Raw genomic sequence first — 17,625 nt, 5'->3', positions numbered from 1 at the left:
AGTGATCAAGCTCTGGAAGGGGCTCGGTTTTGTTCAGAATGTTGATGGTGTTTGCATCCACTCATCCTTGCTCAGAGCCCCATGCATGTGTGCATAGTGCCAACAGCTACAATAAGGCAGTATGGGCAGATTATTAACTACTGTGGCTAACACCAGCAAATGAGTCAACTATTTTGGGTCCTTCTCCCTCCACATGGTTTTACTCTGTTAACTCACATCACCTAGAGCCATAAAATATAACAAATTATAATTAAACACTGATGCTGACATATGTGGGAGTGAAGAACTTTGTCCAACCTCTACTCCCACTTTGGGTTAGCCTGCCTCTCTAGAAACACGCCAATTTGATACATACATAGCATACACACAGAGGTATATACATTTGTGTAGTACCTTTAAGTCTAAATGTCATTTGAATTACCTGACAGCCAAGATCTTTTGGAGCACAGCTATTGATTTCCAGGAGATTTGACCAGGACATAAGGAACAAAGATTTCTTGGACTCTAGCAATAGGAAGAGAACAATGGGATGGGAAATTAATAGGTGATTTACTATAAAAGAAATTACAGCTGATTGCTTCACTGTGTCCCTGAAGGGGCTGAAGAGAAAAACTTGGCTGCTCCTGCCAAGATTTGAGAGCCTTTCATCTTCCATGGATAGGTGGAAATTTGCGATGTGCAAAAGGAAAAGATGAAGTCAACAGAAACTCTAAAGGGCATTACTGTTTTATAACCATGACTCAGTTTTTCATCTAGGGCATAAGTGGCAAATAATGAAATTTTTCTTAAGCTATTGGCAGGATCCTCCACCCCTGCTAAACTGATGCACGCCCAAAAACTTTCAATAAAACTACTGCAACTTCTGTGTTTTCTGTTCTATAGTCTTCATGGTAACCAGTAGTTCACTACAGCAATGATGATTCCATATCATTAAATATATAAAAATACAAATAAGGCTTTCACAATACTGAGCTTGAGACTACTTCAAAGAAAAGGCTTCAACCTTTTAATGCTGAAAAGACAGCCAAAGTTCAGGTCTTTATGGTAGTTCGATATCATCTGTTTGAATAAGCCTGGAGTTACATCTCATTTAAGATTATATGGACAAACAAAGTGGAAGCAATCTGCTTGAACATTTCTTGGCTGAATGGTTTAGAAAGCATCTTTTGACACTAATTTGTTGAATGGATGATTGTGAGCAACATAAAAACAAATTAAAAGTTTTATACGTGTTTGGACTAGATCCTCAGCTAGTAAAGAGAAAGAGGTCCATTAAATTCAGCATGGCTTTGCTTGTTTGTGTCTGAAAATCTAGCTCTCTGCTTAGTGACTATCCACACATATGGTCATACAGTTCTAGTCTGCATACAACTTATTCTGGGTACTGAGCACCCTTTAGCCCTGCACTGCCAAAAGCAGTAGGAGCATTTGTCAGCTCCACAAGTTACAGAATTAGACCTTATGTGGTTAATTAATCAGGAAAACCACCAGATGCCCCTTCTACTGAATGCACAGAATTAGATGTGGAAGTACATGGTTTTTATACAAGTTATTTTCCTCTTTAACAGGAATCAAGGTGGATCATATGAACATATCTACTGATCAGACAGTGAAATCTCTATCTTCGAAGTTAAGCCCAGCCACTGTAAAGCCAAATGCTCACAGGTGTACCCTTCGGAGCTTGGTCTGGCACTTCTGCTTGCTATAAATTTTTTAGCCTCCCAGTTTTCTGCTGAATGCTCTTCTCACTCTTTCACTAAACTCATGCATCATCCACTGGCCAGCATGAACTGCAGCTTTCCTTTCAACCCCTGTTCTTGCCCTGTTGTGTCCCACCAGTCCTCTTGCACCTTTTCACTATCCTCAGCAACTGATATGAAAATACAGGTTATTAACATTTTTACTCAATTTCCCTTTCTTGAATGCTACAGGAAACCAGCAATAATGCTAACATCTGACATCAGAGACATCCACACCTGGACAGAAGGGCCAGATCACACCCTCCACTCACCTCCCCAGTGCAGGGAGCTCATCTGCTCAACATACACTCACCAGAGTGCCAGCAGGCATTGAGATGAGAATAATTCAGAAAGTAAGAATTTTGAGGCAATACTGCATCTTCACTGCAAGAACTGCATGGAGGCACAGTTGTGTAGATGTATAGAGTAAATAATTAGAAAGCATTTAGATAGAAAATGTAAGAAGGCTGGATAGTTTGGAAAAGCCTGCCTGCTCTAACTTGCTCCCCGACTTGAGTTTATAAGAGCAAGAAAATGGTATTCAAATCCTGCTTATTAACCACATGCTGGGTTTTGTTTTTCTTTTTAAAGAAGGCATCACAAAATCCTGTGTCTCGTGTCACGTTCTTTTTTCCATTATAGGAGTATAATGCAGATGCAAACTGCACTGGGTTGTGTCTGAGAGCAAAATTTCAACTCGATGGGATTAAACGGGAAATACAAAAATATTGTTGCAGCTTCTAATCAGCTACCAGAATGAATTTTTTCAGTTCACAGAGCATTTTTAGCTTCAAAGGATAATAACCAAACACCAGCTCGACATCCCAGGAACAAAACAGATCTGCCACCTCTGCCGCTTAAATTCAGAAAGAAATCAGTCTTCATACATCACAGAGGAAGCTGTCTGCCAGCTGCAGTCAGGGAGGCATCTCCCCTCCATACCACAGCAATTAAAAGTTCATGTAATTATATTTGATCCCGTGCCCACAGAAGCCAAAGGAAGCCATTCATCGATTGTAATGGGCTTTGGAGATGCTTCAAAATTTCTCCAGCATATGCAGTCCTGACTCTGGAAACCAAAAGCATCCCAGTTTAAATAGGCTTATCCACAGTAGAAAAAAAAAAAAAGAAGTGTTTTCACATCTTTCTTCCATCTATTAAATACAACCCTACTAGTCCCGGCAGAACTGACCATCAAGTGCCTATTAAATGGACTATTTGTTGAAAGAAATAAGTACAGTGAGTCAGTGTTTACCCATGGACCATCTGACAACGACCAAGGCTTTATTTCATTTGAAAGAAGGAAACTCCTTCAATCTAAAGAAATCAAGCCTTTTGCCCAAAAAGAAAGACATCTGAGAAGTGTAAGCCAGGACTGCCCCCTACTCCAGCAAAAACGTTTAAAATTGCCCTTGCACATCCACAATCACTAGATAACAAAAGTAATAATAAATGTAATAAATAGAATATGCTTGCTACAGCCCTCTTATTTGTGGTGACTTCTGTTTGATATTTTCAAGTTTCATTTTTTCAGCTTTCAACCACAAAGCCAAATATTCCACCGGGGATGGGGAATGACATTCACAACATTCACCTTCTCCAAGAAGAAACATTCGAACCTCTTGCGATCCTCTCTAGTTTCCTCAGGTGAAAACAAGTCATGATCCCCAACAATTACTACTCTAAAGAAAAAAGCCTCAATTTTAAAATCAGATCACATAATATAACAATTTATAATAGATTGTGTGCATTTATTTTTTTTTTAAACATCCCTGTTGTTTTTTTTCTAGGCTTAAGTATATCTGCTCTGCAAACACTGAATGCTCATCAGGTTCCTGAAGGAGACTTGTTGGATTGTTGTACAGGAACTTCTGAGGGCTGACTTCAGAGATGACCATCCTTAATCATTGCTGAGAAATCCCCAGGCAGCTCAGCAAACCCACCGGCTTTATTGACCAGTGTGTACTTACCATGTTGGCATTTTCTTCCCGAATTCCAAGGAGTTTGCAGTCCTTCAGACACCTCATTTCTGAGACCACACTGAATGGCAGTCTTCTTGGCTGCCACTCTTTTCTCCACTCCCTCCACACCTGTACCTAAGCCTCCTGACAGATAACTCCTTTGGCAGAAATACACTCAGTATAATAAGCTTTTGTTTCACTCTCAAGAAGTGCTTTCTGTTCAGAGATTGCTACATTAAACCCTCCAAACAGAAATCAAACCTTGCCCATTCTGTGAAGACAAAAAAAAAATCCACCTGAGCCTGGAAATTCAGTGTTTAGAGCCACTGAACTCAAAATCCAATCACTACTGGCAAGGAACATTTTCAGAGCACCTGCACAACCCATAAACTCAGTATTACTTCCAAAAATTGTTATTTAAATTCGTAGGTGTTCTGGATACTTTCAATGGTAAGTAGACCTTGGAGACCCAAATCACATCTCAACTCAGACTTGTGGTACTTTCACAAAATTTTGTTCATTAAATTCTTTTTTCCACCAGAGCAAGACTGGACTCAGTCTGTACATCAGTAATGAACTGCACCACACACTCTACAGTTAGATAAATGCCTCCACATCTAGGAAGCAAGACTGTTTCTCTACATCTTAGATCCACTTCAACAACCCAAAAGCCCTCCTCAGATTGAGGCTGACTGAAGTCTGATAAAACAGAATTTCCTCATTAGAAAAGCGGTAGAAAATCATTTGGCAGAAGTTTGGTCAAATATACACATGCCAAAAACCTAACAAAATTTCTTCTACAGCAACAGCTATTATTTAAATTGTTCAAGTCCCTCTGCTGTCTCAGCCTCACTGGGCTGCAGAGCCCTGGCCTGGAAAGCCATGACCACCATGAAAAACACAAGAAATCCAGTCATTGCCCAGATGACAAGTTACACTTGTACCTAGCCTTTCCTTTCATACAAAGGAACAGTGCTAGTTACAACCTCTTTGTGATATACAGGATGCCCAAAGCAATAAAAGTAGTTACTGAATAAAAACAGGGAAAGCATTCATTTGTTCAACAGCAGAGAGCCTCCCACTTCACATTATACAAACAGAGATGAAACAAAACTGCATGAAAACTTTCAGAAAACTTCTAAACAAAATCAAAAATGAGTAACCAGAAGGAGCTCTTTGATGGCCAACTCTTATGCAGCTGCCAGGAACCACCAATGAGCCGCTCACAGCAGCAAGCAACCATTACTAACACCAATGCAAAGGAGTACGCAGGAGCAGGACCTGAGCTCAACGTTCTTGCACTGTGTTGGAGGGGTTGGGGGATTTGAAGCACATAAATGCATTGAAAGCCTTGTTCAAGCCTTTTTTCCACCCCTAAAATGCTCCCAGGGTCAGAGTTCAGATCATCTGCTAGCACTCCAACTCTGACTTGCACCCCCACAACTGTCACGTAATTCTGTGCAGGAAGAAAAACTTTGCATTTAAAAAAAAAATCTACAAGTCACTACTTTAAAAATCTGTCAGGCAAATGCTAGGAGGCAGCCTTTGAAATCTGGCAGCAGTACACCCTTTCAAATGTGTAAACTCATGTTTGTTTTAAGAAGTCACTGCAAGAATACTCAACACCAACAAGCAGATTGAAAGAAAACTTTCCTACCTTTTCTTCTTGTGACTTCAAACCTTCCGGATATCTATAAGGAAAAAGAGAATTGTTTGTGGTTTTTTGAAAAGTACAAGAATTGTTCAAAGCCAGCAAGAACAGAAATCCCTAAAAACATTAGTCACTGTCACAGAGAAGCATCCATGAAGTTCTACACAGCAGCTGAGTAATTGCAAATAAACATTTAGGTTTGTTCACAAATATTTTGGTAGATTAATACATCACCTGAAGTGATTCATCATTCTGCAGTAGGTTACATGATAGAGCACAATACCTTACCTTAAATTGATTTTTTTTCAGTTGTTAAAAGGTTTTATTATTTTTATTAATATACTAAGAATTTGGGATCAAGGGGGGGAAGAAAGAATTAGAAATCTTTAGCAGGACCTGTCTCAAATACCTGAATAATTTCAGAATAACCAGGGTACTCGTGCTCACTTCAGTATTTGCACAGCTACATCTGCTCTGTTTCTTGCAAAGCATCACTACTACCTCCCACCATACACCTTTTAAAGACACACACTGCTTAAAGTCCCAGTGGGTACTGCACTCCCAGACAACTTATCCACTTGTACTAATGGTGGTGATACTTCAAGGTAATAAATATTTAATTTCAAGTGGGAAAGTTATTCACAGATTAATTACAAATGCTTTCAATTTCCATCACTAAATTATTTCTTGTAGCCAGTATTGAATACAGTGGGGTCAGAGGCCATCCTTCCCATTACCTGCTCCGTGTCATTTTATCCTGGACACTGCCTGCTCATACAGGATCAGCCCCCTGGGCACAGTCCTACAGCTGGAAGATCCCAAAGATGCTCAGGTGGATGCCAGCACAGTTTCTACCAAAGGAGCTGGGGACGCATCAGATGCCAGCACTGGTGCCAGCAGCTGCTTCCCACCCAGCCCCATGCTGGCACCCAGGGCTGCCCTTGCTGCATTAGATGAACCTTCACTAACAGCTCACCTTCTGCTTCCCTTTTTTAAAAGCTGTTTTCCTATCCACATCCCCTACAGCACAGACACAGGGAACAGCAGCAAGCTTTCTGGCCTTGCACTAAACACTCATTAAGCAGTCTTTTCATCTTGTGGATATGCTTTATTTAACTTCATTTCACCCCCTTAGTGTTCATTGCTCTCAGATGTTTATCTGAGAATGAAATAAAAAGGTGTTTTCTTTCCTCCTTTTGATAGGAAAATAACACACACAGCCTTCCCAGCCACCTGAGCCTTCTGACCCACCTGATGCTTATTATGGTTTTTATTTGTGCTTTGTTTGCACTTACAAATAACTCCCTGCAGACCGTGCTTAGACAAAGGGAAGTAAAACCGTGTAGTATGTCATGAAATCCATCCACATGCTGCCACTGGAGCACACAATGAGAAGAAAAAGCTTTTCTATACGACAGAAGGTAGAAATAAGCAGAAGCAAAACAAGCTCAAGGAGAAACAGCAGCACCTGCCCCGCTGATTCCTGCAGGCCTTGCATCTCCAAACCTGGAGGCACCAGACAGGATCACATCAACACGAGGAGTTTCACACACAGCACACACTACATGGCTGCAGATATCTGTTTCCAGCCCTTTCTGTCCTGTCACCCCAGGTTCCAGCAGTGACATCGGGGCTCCCAGCCAGGCCTGGTCCTCGCTGCAGGCTGAGGATGAAGCCCATCACACGCCTGGGCCTGGCCTGCTCCACCCCAGAGACAAACTGTAGCTCATCCATCATCACTATTGGTGTGCACACCACAGAGGGAGATTCTCTTCCCTGCAAGGGACAGACACACTACCTTGAAAACAAAGTTCTCACCAAAAAGATTATCAGAAAGGCAGAAATAGGCTCCTTGGAACCCTCTGTGCTAACAGAGGGAGATAAACAATAAAAAGGGGTATTTGCTTATAAAAACATTTATTCGTTATTCCCCATAGGATTCTACCTCAGTGATCTTGAGAAATATGTGAAATGGCAGTCAGGATTAGTACAGACTTCAAAGCATTTATCCTCTTTAGGCAGCAAAGCTCCGAGCTGTGTAGGCAGTTACACTCCAGGGACCTCTCAAAGCTTTTCAAAATATTAGTTTGAGAGGTGGGGCACAGGATGAAAAAATCCAGACACAGCCTGGTATCATTAAGCCTGTGTACACAGAATATATGCAAAAGGGAAGAGTACTTTTAAAGTTCCTCTGGAGTCCCTCGCTGCAACAAGCTGCTTGAATTCTCTGCAGTTCAAAGGCTCAGAAACAGTAAAACTAATTACGACTATTATATTGATCAAAAGGAAAAAAAGACAACCATGCACTACAAAAAATTCAAGTGTCAACTCTCTTGTATTAAATACCCTTTTGGTATTTCCATGAAAGAGCTGTAGAAAAAACAACACAAAGGTTGGTCTTCAAAGTTCCCCTTCTTTCACACTGCTTCCCTTTATAATAAGAAGCCCTAATGAATGTAAACTATCAAAAAAAAAAAAGACAGTACACAGAGGAAAATCTTGATAGCAATTCAACAGGAGAAGATGAGGTCATGCTGCAAAACATCGCTTCGTTACCTGGGAGAATATCAGTGCCTGGTACACTCTATCACAGAGAAAAGGCCAATAGTATCGAAAGCAGAAAGTATTGCAGAAATGTAGACAGGAGCTGAGAAAGGGAAAAAAGAAATACCCAACAGCTGCGGTAGGACCGCAGTGGCCACAGAAAGGCATCAGCTCCAGGTACAAACAACTCAGTCCCCCCAAGTAAAGTGGAGCTACAGCAAGGACTCGTTTTGTTCTTAGTTTGCCTGAGCCTCATTTCATTTTTACAGCACAGAAAGTAAGAAATGATGCTAATTTCCCTCCTTGAGGGTCTGCTGAACAAGGCAACCTTTCTATTAACGATCTAACACGCTGCTCAGACTCACTGCTGGTACGGCTGGCCACAGCACAGCACTGTGACGCACGCTGTGACGGCAGCAATCCTCACAGAAAGGAGCAGTCTCCCCTTCTTTGAAGAGTAAAATGCTGTTCTCCAGTAAAAAATCACACAAGTTTTAATAACATCAGCAGAGAACCAAACTGTTTTGATAAAATGCCATTAAAGTTCTCAGATGCATTGCCTGAGGAACACTGTTCTGCAGAAGACAAAGCAGATGGTTATATATTAGATTTATTCCACAGCCACCTTTTGGTGACTGCAAATTTCTTTAACTAAAAATCTAGTTTTACCAGAGCATAGATCATAAGTTTTCAGTGAAAAAATTTATCCCTTCTATAAAACTTCACGAAAACTGTAGCATTAATGCAACAGAGCAATTTTATTTGTCAAGACTCAATTTCGGCACCTATTTCCTTCCTTTTAAAGTCAGTTAATCGAATGCAGAACAAAGGGCCCCTCTGCTCTGTATGTGAAGTGCCTAATCATTGTTTATGTGGAAATCAATGTAGTATGTTTGCTCCAGCATTGCTTTTCACAAGACAACTACCTACTGGAAAACTGCTCTCTGAAAGACCAACCAAACCTCCATCTACAAATCAGAGCAGTTGCAGTGTCATTAAGTACAATTATTAATTCTATCTAGGTTAGATGGAACAAGGAGAAAGAGCAACAGTTCACTGCCTTCTATTACAGCTTCACTCCCCCAGTAGCTGCTGTGGGGAAATGTTACACACATCCATGCATGATACTCATGCAATTTAATGACTTTTTTGCACCAAGTCTTTTTCTGCTTTTGCAGAAAGGGAATGATGATCTTTTTGAAGACAACATTGAGATGTCCTGCCAAGACATAATAGCCAGTTTGTGTTACAGGCTCCTGATTAATGCTAAATCATGGGCGCACAGAGTACTTCTGGAATAAGAATCACATTTCATTCAGAACAAACATGGGTAGGTAGAAAAGATTTGTACAGAGTTAACTGCAACTACACATAGGGAATACATAATGTAACACACTGCTTGGTGGCTGAGGAGCTAGAAATGGATTTACTGGCAGTCATTAGTGATAGAAATAAGAGGGAGTGCAGAACAAGGCTCCTCATCCTGAAACACTGCTGAAAAGCATGCAGAGTCCAGCACTCTCAGGAATTACATTAAGTAATAGCACTTTATACTCTGTTTCTAATTGATGTGCAGTGTACATTCATAATCCACCAAAAGGGAGCAGAAAACCTTCTGTAACTGTTCTTGTTTTTTGTCCCCGCACATCCACATGCACTCCCATGAAAATCCTGGCATTCTGATTTGAAGAGTGAGAACACTGCAACATTAGTAATTAAACAGTCACAATTACATCTGAAATCAGGAAAGGCAAGTTCCTGTCTGCTTTCCTTCAGCTGAAACCAGAATACCGCTTCTTATAAACCCCCTCCCCCCCCCCCAGAAGTACATGACCAGCAGCAGAGCAATAGCCCAGTATAACATTTTAAGGAGTGAATCTTTACAAAACAACGCCTTTGTATTTCTGTTTCTTTTCTTTCCTTAATTCCCTCCCTTTCACACACCACTATTTAGATATTTGTAAATGGCTGTGCATTTGCTATTCTCATCACTCAAGCATGCGTCTAACATGTACCAAGTTTGGTACCAAACAGCCCTTTAAGGGGCAGTTTACAGCAATTCAAAGGATCATTTTGCAGTGTTTTCAGTCTTGTCCTTTAATACTGATGTCTATTTCATCACTAGATGATGAAATATCCTAGTTAATAAGGTTATTTACTTAAAATAACTATAAGCAAATGCGAGTGTAGGGGACTTGGCCAAAGCCAACCAATGCAGTGTGTGGAAGAGATGCAAAAGAACAGGTAACATTTCAGATCCATGGTCCTGCTGTTGCTGGACTGTAGCAATCCTCTAAGTACTAACGACAGGACTGCAGTGCTTGCACTTAGATAAAGCAAATTCAGCACGTGCAGCTGCACTGATGGTGGGTCCATCAGAGAGTTAGACATTACATCTGCGCACACCAAGTCTCCAGGGAAGTGCTCCCAGGATCAGCCTAACTGCTGTACGATTTCCAAATATACAGCCCTAACTCATTTAGCAAATTAATAAAAAAGTAGCTGTTCTATTAGCAGAGTGATATGGCAGGGATCATTTTCCCCCCCTTCAGAGCACGTTCTTCCTTATATCAAGTAGGGAAGTCAAGAAATTTGCACTGACACCTAATGCAGGGTGGGTGAGCCACTCTACGTATGGGCTGCAGCACATGCAGCTGTTATGACAAATATGCAGCATGCTTTAACAACCAGGATTTCATGTTTACAGTCACAAACAGTATAGTTTATTTTTAAAGAACAATGTTAACGAGAAAGAATATCCACCTCACTTTTTTTGTCCAGGCACAAGAGGAAAAAAAAAATCACACTACTGTTTAGAGAAAGCTTGGAATTGGTACAGAAGTTGGAAATCCAGATTTACCCTGTCTGGTAAGAAAGAGAGAATCTTTAATGTCCCACATCCCACGTTATCATCTGCTCACGTATATGGTCACCAATTGAGATAATCACTGCCTCTGATTTTACACACTATTTTTGGACTTCAGATTAGAATCTCAGGTAGAGCTTCATAAATTTCCACATTGTGATCTGGAAGCTCAGGGGAAGCCTGTTACAGGAATTCCGAGTACGTAGATGTATCCTTTCTAATATAAAAAGCCAAGGACTGCCCTGCTTGATGCTAGAAAGTACTGTAAGTCACGCTGCCTTCCCTTAAAAGCCATTGCTATAGCCTTTTGTGAATGGAAGATACACTACACATGGGAAATAATGGTTGGTACTTAGTATTTTAAGGTTAATTAACTTCTGAAGAGAATATCAGAAAACATAACCCTCCAGCACATCATACCCAAGTTAAAATCATCTCAGTCTTTTTTTCTTCCCCCCCCAATTTGCCAAATAAGTTTTAGTTCGATGTTATTCTCTGCTTCAGGCATATATCAGCATTTCCCTACCTAGATACAATTTTTCACAGTTTGCTTAACTGTGACATTAGAAACCAATGCAAATTTGATTCCTGCTGGGCAGTCTGTGCCACAGCTCAGCAGAGCCAGGAACCCCCATCCTCACAGTCCCTCCATTCCTCAAGAGGCAGCATTCAGACCTAACCCAACCCAACTCCAGATGAAGGACCCTAACGTGTATCCAAGCACCATGAAAATATTCCATAGTATTCTCAACTGTGGATATGCTGATACCCAGGGCACAGAAGAAAAGCTTTTCATCTCCAAAGGGATAATACACCAGTTGAGATTTGGAATGGTCTACAAGCAGCAGTTGCAGCTTATTAGAGATGCCACAGATGCACGTAACAAGGAGTGGGTTATCAGTAAACAGCTGAGTGATACAAAAATAAATGTAGGCCTTGTTTGTCTCCCTTCACCTTCATTAATGTTTAAAGGAGGGACAGGCTGGAGCCCAGCACAGATTTTAATTCAGCTGTTTCTTTCCTTCCGTTCTGCAAACTGACTTACAGGCAGGAAGAGCACACACACAGCAGAATACATTACTAATAATAATTCCTAAAATAAATACCAGGATATTAGATCTTCAACTGCATATAAAATTGATACACTGCGCCTGTCTAACTCCAAGCTCATGCTCTGAAATTATGCCTCTATTTGAATTATAAGCAAAAGCTTTTATCAAAAGACTTTGCAGTTTTGTATGTTACTTCCCAAAGAGCTCCCTTCCCAGTCAGATTCAGAAATAAAACTTTGCTGGGGGAAGGAGCACAAAACCATCCCCATCACTCCCCTGCTGCTCAGATTAAGCAGCTGCAGCATTAAGTGAAACAACATGCAAGAACCTGCAGGTGATTAGAAGTTCCAGGAGTAACTGATGCTCCTGGAGAAGCACAGTTCAGTCTGTGCGTGGGCACCAAGGGATGGCTCACCCTGTGCAGGAGGGTTGGCACCACACAGCTGGCTGCAGTCACAGTGCAGGTGAAGGTGACATTTATTACGTGCAGATTTTAAGTGGTTCGGGTGCCATGCAAGTCATAACTAATGAGCAAGTCAAACAATAGATAATCTACACAGCCAAAAGCTTCCAGATGCCAATAAGAAAACTGTAACACCTTAGAAAAGAACACGTTTTCAACAACCATTAGCATAAAAATAAGTAAGACTTGGCACAGCTACACATGATGCTTTGAGGCTGATTATGTAATTAAAGGCATAAGGTGACAATCGTAGGCAAAAATGATCAAGGAACCCAAGTCCGAATGAGATTATTTCCACAAAATCAGAGCAGCTCTGGTTCAGTGGCCCAGAAGAGGCAAAATGCCCACCAACCTGGGAGCTATCAGTAACATCCCAATACCGCCTTTAGACCAGCAGCGACACAGGATTATTCTCAACTTTCACTCTATCCAGCCATTACCAAATATGCCAGGCTACCTGCCAGCTGCACCCTGCAAAACATAATAATACAAGATTTAATGGAAGATGCAGCACTGTGCCAGCATATTTGTGTTCCCTTCTGCAGGTGGAGTCCTGCTGATGACCTGCAGCAGTGCTCTGATGAACCACCAGCTGAGAACTGTGCCTTCCCCTCTCATAAGAGAAACTTGCCCCAGGAAACATGGCAAGCAGCCTGGCTTCAGCACAGACAGAAAAGCAGCCTCATACTGACTGCAACAGAGGGAAAATATGAATGTTAACTAAGATACTTTGGTACAGTGCTCCAGTAGCTAGAAAAAAAAAAAAATCAGAGTTACTATGAGTGACCTCAGAGCACTGACTCTGAAACTGCATTCCTGAGAGCTCCTTCCCACACAAGGAGGGAACAGAGATCCCAGAACCCAGACGTTGCCTCAGAGGCACCTCAGAGCCCTTCTAGGAATGCACAGAGCTGTCCGTGAAGTGTGGCCACCTCTAATCATAGAATCATAGAATGGCCTGGGATGAAAAGGACCATCTAGATCCAACCCCCCGCTACGTGCAGGGTCACCAACCACCGATCAACCTCAGCACAAAAACAACTTTGCCCAATGCAGAGCAGAGCCTTTTCCATAAGTCTCACCCCAGAGCTGGTAAGCTCTATATACTCAGGAGTTTTGACACGTACTCTGCTCAGAAGGACTTGGTTCATGATGGCTCACCCCAGAAAGCTGCAGATCCCAGCTGCACAGCGCTCCACGTGCAGCACCCAGGAGCTGTAGAAGTGCTGGAGCACCCCGTGGAAGCAGCCTGAGAAGTTTCACAGTGCAAAAGCAACAGCAACATCCTCCAGAATTAATGTGGACCAGGCAAGCTGATGCTTTTCAGCGCAGTACTAACACCATCCTCTTTAATTAGGTTTCCTATTTTAGTTCATTATATACCCAAGGAAGTTCAGACTGCCTCCACATGTTTATTGCTATTCCAATCAAGACTAAAATATTTCAGAAAACAAATCTCTTCTCAGGAACAGCCATAAATCTGAGAGGTGGAAGGCTGAGCATCAGGGAAACATCAGTGCAGTGCTGGAAAGTTAATTTCTCATGCAGAAGGGCTGTATATTGCAGTCTGTGGCCTCAAGACTTATTTTTCCCTTTATAAATGCAAAGCACAACCGCAATAATTCCACAACAGACCACGAAGAAATCGATTTGGCAATCTGAACATAAATTAAGTAATATTTTTGATTCAGTAAACTTGTTGTGATCTACATAGGAACAAGTAGTAGTGAAGGTCAGTGACCCACAGCCAAGCATTTGCTTTGATGAAGTTTGTAGGCGTTTCAGATCAGAGCACACTCCAAATTATTTGGCCTGTAAATTAACCCTTTGTGTATTCCCAAAGCAATTTCAGAATCACTAGAAGCTTTTCCATTTGTGATTCAACATTTTAAACGCGTGTGAATGAAATTACATATTAATCAGCAGCCACGTTTTTGGTAACTAACAAACATTCCTAATGAATAAAGAGCAGCATGGCGGGATGGCACAGACCGCAGCCTCTGAGCTGCCAGATGCCACGGGTCCCATGGATAAACAGCCACCAGCAGCCAGCACAGGAGATGAACTCCCATCTGATCAAAGCCAGATATCACTAGAAAAAGATTAAATGGCTTGTTTTGTTACAAAATTTATTAAGACTAAATTTTCTGAAAGATAATGAATGCATTTTGAGGGAAAACAGCAGTTCTCAATTTCACTGCCCTACCTTAAAGCTGCGTTCAGTATTCAGATTCATTTTGGTGTTGCACCATACAAGCATCATTTTTTGGAACAAGCTTTCCATGCAGTTAATTTATTAAAAAACCTGAATTCTGACACCCCTTGAAGCTATTTTAACTGCATCCTTTGTACATTAAAGTTTTAATATTCACACCTGATATCAATTCTGTACAAATCGGAACGAATACATTTCCAGCTTAGATCCTTTCACCTCAAGCAACATCAAGTAATTGGTGCAATAACTTCACGGTTTTTAGAGCAAGATCAAATGAATGAGCGCCTTTCATGTCCTGTAATAGTTCTACAGTTTATATTAAAAAAATCATTTGAGTAATGAATTTAATTATTCAGGGTAACATTTTCAAAAATCGTAACAAACATGCATTAGTGAGGAATGACTTCATTTTGAGATGCAAAAATACGTCAAAAACTTATTTTTCTTTAATAAGAGGGCAAAAGTGATCTAAGGCAATACAGAAACATGCTTAACATCACAGTGCCTGCATACGGTGACTCCAGATAGCAACAAAATACAAGAGGAGATGAGGGCAACCATTTCCTTCACTTTTGCAGAACAGAGGAAGACACCTCAAGCAAAACACCTGTGGCAGAACTCAGAATTGCACAACATCCAACTCCATTCAAAGGATTGTCAGGCCTGCTAAACAGTAAAAAGCATCTTTTTCACTGCCTTGAGCTGCTGTACTGTAATTAAGCACACAAACAGAGGTATTTGTAGTTGGAGTCAGCCAGAAGAAAAGGAATTCTCCAAGTAGAACAAAAAATCCTGAGACTTAAATAGATCTGAGTGCTGCAGGAATCCATCACGGGCTCATCGTTAGCTTGGCACTGACTGCCAGCACACAAGTGTTTGAGGCAACGGGAGTCAAAAAATACCAGTGTCCTTCCTCTTGCCTCCCCACCAGATCCCACTTTCAACCATTTGAGCAATCATTTAGCAAATATATAGTAATCAGAAACTCATTAAATAACTAAAGTTGTTCCAGTATTCATTGTTCTATTCTTATGAAAATCACATTTCTGGAGCTTTACGGCCCTGCTGTCCTGCCTCTGTTTCAGCAAAGTGAGAATCTGAGCAGAAAGATCACACTGCAAATTCTGGTGAGGACAGCCTACATAGGACACATCACAGAGCAGGGAACAGACTCCTAACCAGCATCACCACAAGGAAAGTCAACAGTGTCACCTTCAGCACAGAGTGGGTTCAGCTGCTACACCACTACCACAAACCCAGGGCTTGAATGCTGGCGAGCATCACCCACTGCATGGATGCACCCACCTCCCCTTCAGGCCGTGCATTCAGGTCCCCTTATGCTGGATCAACATCACTGTCACTCATTAAGGCCACACCACCACCTCAGTACGTTCCTGACAGCACTGTGCTTTGCAGCAGGGATCCTGTGGCCTTTTAAGCTTGCTGGTCCCCTCAGAACTATGCATGCCTCAGTTTCCCTTTGGCTAAGCAGAGAAAGGACTTCCTCAGGTTTCACCTGAAGTCTCAGTGACTCAAATAGATCCAGGTCAGAGTTCGCTCGTTAAATTTAGCTCAATTGTCCCAATGCCCCAGGACAGAGCGTACCACGGAGTCTTTGGGGGCTGAGACCACATCTCCACTACAACCAGGTGCACAATTTTACTCCCAGAGCTGCAGCTTCTCATACTTCATAGTCTCTACACAATCACTGTTTCTCTGCTGACCTCCTCAGCATGTGCTTTCTACAAATACACAGAGATATAAGCCCCCACTTGTTCTGTCTTCACAGTACAGAAAGCCTGAGAACAGCACAAACAGGAGCTGCAGCAGCAGCCGATCTGCCGTACCTCTTGGTGCAGCCTCCCCAGGTCTGAGTGCGGCCGTCTGCTCCCATCCAAGTCCATCCATCCCCTTGTGAACGACAGGAAAGCCCCAAGCAAAACGAGAGACAACGGAAAACTTCTTGACTTCATCATTTCACGTCTGTTGAAAACAAGAGAACAGTCATGAAACAGCCTCAAAATAAAACCCAGCTCAGACTCAAGAAAGGGGCAGGAGCCAACAGAGCCCACCTCCACTTCATAACTGCTGGTGGGGCTTTGCAGACTCCCATGGCACATTCAGTGAGACACAGTCTTCCTATTCTGCACCCATCAGTGTGCAGGCAATGAATTCCCATATGGTAACAGCTTTGTGAGCTATTTCCCCACAGGGCATGCTGCTCTCAGCCTGCTCCTGCACAACCCCTGTGGAATTAGAGCACTGGGATTTCCAAACCTGTAATGAGCAGCAAGCCATACCAAACAAGGTGATGTGACTAAAAATCATTATTCCTCTCACAATCAGAGGATGATGCTGCCCCGGGGCAGAGGCTGAGCTCAGAGCTGCAGGGCCAGCAGCAGCTTGGGGCTCCAGCTGGCACTCAGGAGCTGCCATGCCTCTCCCAGGTGACAGCACCTGGCCAGTGGTCCCTGACCCCACCAAAACCTGGGAGACCCACAACAATTCGGTACCAAAGAGGTCTGATGTGTTGCTCCCACCCCTCATCCATGTCAGCCTCTCCTGAGACTGTGATTTCTCCGCTCTCTGGCAGGGAATTAGAAGATGTGAAACGTGGCTTTAAGAGTGAGCTTGTATTTTTTTAGTTCAGAAGAATACAAATGCAAGCTACTCATAGGGTTGCCAGGTGGAACTGCTGCATGTTTGCTTATGTGTATAACCCCAAGCTAATGCCTGGAAGAGCTGCCAAGAGCATCCCAAGGCACAGCCAGCTCCAGGAGAACAGCTCAGCCAGAGAGCTCCGCATCTCCACCAGACTGTGCCATTACTTCTCATAAAGAAAATACCAAAGGAGTCCTCACCCTGGTTCCATTTCCACAGGAGCTGAGGCAAGCTTTGACCTTTCACAGCATCTGCTAGCACAGACCATAATGAAGCATAATGACCACTTAATGAAGCAGGAGATGGCATTTCTATAACATGCAAGTGACAGGCTGCTGCTTGGTTTGAGCAGTAGGCATTAACAAGACATGTTACCTGCTAATGGCAAAATTAAGCCCAGCTGTATTAAGTCACCGTGACATACCTTGCCTCGACAGAGCTCATTTTACAGCTCTTTCATACTGTGCATTTGC

The 17,625-nt window shown here is 42.2% G+C and overlaps 1 protein-coding gene across 1 annotated transcript in view; it reads right to left on the bottom strand.

The window, feature by feature from the left end:
• LOC104913323 (follistatin-related protein 4-like) overlaps positions 1-16,503 on the bottom strand; it is a 58,128-nt gene extending 41,625 nt beyond the window's left edge. Inside the window, exons 1-2 of the mRNA XM_031555748.1 lie at positions 16,339-16,503; positions 5,358-5,391 (exon numbers count right to left, since the gene is read on the bottom strand). Of these exons, the coding sequence (XP_031411608.1) occupies positions 5,358-5,391; positions 16,339-16,467 (163 nt within the window). The 5' untranslated portion in view covers positions 16,468-16,503. The remainder of the gene's footprint in view (positions 1-5,357; positions 5,392-16,338) is intronic.
• Positions 16,504-17,625: the final 1,122 nt, after the last annotated feature.

Source organism: Meleagris gallopavo, chromosome 15, assembly GCF_000146605.3.
Source record: "Meleagris gallopavo isolate NT-WF06-2002-E0010 breed Aviagen turkey brand Nicholas breeding stock chromosome 15, Turkey_5.1, whole genome shotgun sequence".
NCBI classification, from domain to species: domain Eukaryota; kingdom Metazoa; phylum Chordata; class Aves; order Galliformes; family Phasianidae; genus Meleagris; species Meleagris gallopavo.
Note: the sequence above shows the minus strand (reverse complement) of the source record. Positions and strands in the feature narration are given on the sequence as shown.